Below are 2866 nucleotides of genomic sequence, written 5' to 3'. Positions count from 1 at the left end.
TGGGGCATTGTTTTTGTATGACAACCCAGTTACAAAGATGCCTGCAGTGCCAGCACAACGCTATGATGTCACACGCACCGTTCAGTTTAGATTTGTGAAAAGTTACAAATTTGAATTGTTTGAGTGTTGTCATTGTGTTAGAGTAAATGTCATTAATAAATTTGACATTAAACATGATCCAAGTTGATGAGTTACATCATCAGTTCTAGAATTGCGCCGCTCAAGGTGGCTGCATGTTGGAGCAGCTCTGTTAATTTCATTCTGAGATTTTGCTTTTGGAAACTTTAATTCCTCTTTTTCTGGATGTAAATCACATTTTTTTGGATGATTGTTTCCTCTGGTATCGGATGATGTGCAGCTGGAAGGATTTTTACTGAGACTTTTTTAGTTTTGGACATTTGTTATGATGCGTAACTATGGCAACAAGGCAGTTTTCTACAACCAACAGCTGATTTACATCTCAAAAGCTCAAATAATATCTCAACTACAGCCCCAAATCTCAAATGAGTTGAAAAGGATGTTCTGTGGATGCATTCTCATCTACCTGCCAACTGTACTCGAGTGCTTGATCACTGAGATCCTCGAACTAGAAGGAAACATGGCTCATGACAGCAGAAGGACGGGATCGTCCCTCGGCACTTACAGTTGGCTGTCCGCAGTGATGAGGAGCTCGGCAGGCTGCTGGGAGGAGTGGCCATCGCTCTGGGAGGAGTTCTTCCCGGCATTCAGGCGGTCCTACAGCCCGGGGGAACCGAGAGGCCAGCCGAGTCTGGGTGGATGGATCAGACAGCATCTGCAGCCAGTTTTCTCAGGATCCACTGTGGCATGGACCTTTACAAGAGATCCTTCCTGTCTATAGCCATCAGTATCTATAACATCTCTTAATGAAATGAGGAAAATAAGTTACAACAACAAATAATTTCCCTTTGGATTAATAAAGTATTTTTGAATTGAATTGAATTGAATTTTCAGCCCCCTTTTTGGCATCTACATTTGGTAGCAGGCCAAATTGACAAAGACCATGCAGAATAATGTAGTATTTTAATTCCATAGCAGAGAAAGCTATGTAATCTCTGTAAGTAGGTCTAGGAAAAAAATATCTGTATTGGTTATTGGCCAAATAAGTTTTAACATATTGGCATATCGGATATTGGCCAAAAATCCAATATTGTACATCCGTACCACAGACCATCTATTTATACACAGTAAAGTAGCTCAGAGTTCAGTCTGTTAAGCATGTGTTGAATATGAATCTGATCTAAGAGCAAATAGGAGCTCTACATGGTTAGTTAATTATTGAACCATAGAGTTCAGCAGTTGTTCTTAATCACGACTTTATACTTGTTATATGTTGAATCAGACTTGGTTTCTGTTTATGTAATTTGATATTGGTATTAATTTTTGGCTTGTAATTTTCTAATGGTGTGCCATTTTGACCAGGTGGTCTTTGATAAAAAGATGTTAAGTTCAAGGAAATTCCAAGTTAAAGAATGGTTGAATAAAAAAAGAATAAACTCATTGAAATTTTAAGCATGAAATATAATTGTGGCTAAAGTTATTTTTGTAGCCGTCGAAGGCAAATGACAAAATGCTGCTGGTGATGTTTAAATTTACTACTCAGTCAGATCTCACTTAGAAGATGTATTTGAACTTTTCTTGTTTTTAAAAAAATATAGATATTATTCATGTTTTTTTTTTCTTTTTTGTTTTTCAGTTTGCAGCAGAGTGAAAATAAAGCCGGAGAAAAACAAAAAGCATCTGAAAATCTGACGGCTTCTAAAACACAGAGGAACAAATCTTTCAGAAAGTTGGGAGGTGATGCAGCTAAGGACTTCAAGCCTATAGCAGGTTTGTTTTGACTGAACTGTACAATACAGAATAATAATTTATTGTACCAAATCACCATGGTAACCATAGTGCTGCTCACCTAGCCAGTAGGATGGTTTTAAGATGGCGGTAGTGAAATGCAGCACCTTTTTACAGATTGTGTTTCTCACAATATTTTTTTAAGGTAGATACAGGAAAGGAGTGTACATTTTGTATACAAAACTCAGTTGAATAGTGTTTGTGATGTGGTCAAGCTTTTAGTTTTTAATGCAAAAAAAAAAAAGTTTTTATGTTTTCTTTATATTATTTACTGTCAAACTAATTTTATGTAGCTGGAATGTTAGAAAATAGGGGAAACAATTGCATGCTGTGTTTGAATTTAGAGAATAATAGATTTGTTAAATAATTTCACCTTGGATAATTTCTTAAATTTATATAATTATAATTTTGTAATTTCACTTTTGGATTGTGAAAGATTGACAGTCAAGCTAAATGTACTTTGAGTAACACATTTAGTGTATTAAACCAGAGTTTAAGAGTTCTGGTGTAATATGGCTTTCACTGGAAACAATACTATAAATCAGTGGTCCCCAACCACCGGGCCGTGGACCGGTACCAGGCCGTGGGTCAATTTATACCGGGCCGCACAGGGGGAAAAAAAACAAAACAAACAAAAAAAAAACTTTTCTTTTGAAAAATGACCGGATTATCTCCACCACATCTGTCAGTGACTCACTCTTGACGCAGTTCAACATACACAAGTGGTAAGTTTCAGTTTCTGTTAGACGCATGTGCAGATTGGTTCTACAATGCCGGTTCGGGTGGAGTAATTTAGCTGCGTGGTCTGGGGCAGACAGGATAGGAGGAGGCGCGCGGCCATGTCTGTGCATTTGAAGGATCACTGCATATTTTTCAACCCGCCTGACAAAGAGTGACTGTAAAACTATTAACTAAATAAAGCTATAATTTTAAACAAAGTGTCCTAACATCACATCGGAGCTGGTTTTGTCTTGTTGAACTTTTTTAAATTCACATCAGA

General features: G+C 37.2%; 1 protein-coding gene across 1 annotated transcript in view; it reads left to right on the top strand.

Moving 5' to 3' along the window:
- The window catches only part of LOC119422432 (general transcription factor 3C polypeptide 1), a 46449-nt gene that overhangs the window by 8775 nt on the left and 34808 nt on the right, over positions 1-2866 (top strand). The window contains exon 16 of the mRNA XM_037689804.1: positions 1715-1848. Within this exon, the coding sequence (XP_037545732.1) occupies positions 1715-1848 (134 nt within the window). The remainder of the gene's footprint in view (positions 1-1714; positions 1849-2866) is intronic.

Source organism: Nematolebias whitei, chromosome 16 (assembly GCF_014905685.2).
Source record: "Nematolebias whitei isolate Nwh7 chromosome 16, NemWhi1, whole genome shotgun sequence".
In the NCBI taxonomy this organism is placed as follows: Eukaryota; Metazoa; Chordata; class Actinopteri; order Cyprinodontiformes; family Rivulidae; genus Nematolebias; species Nematolebias whitei.
The sequence above is the reverse complement of the archived record's forward strand: the minus strand, read 5'-3'. Positions and strand labels throughout refer to the sequence as shown.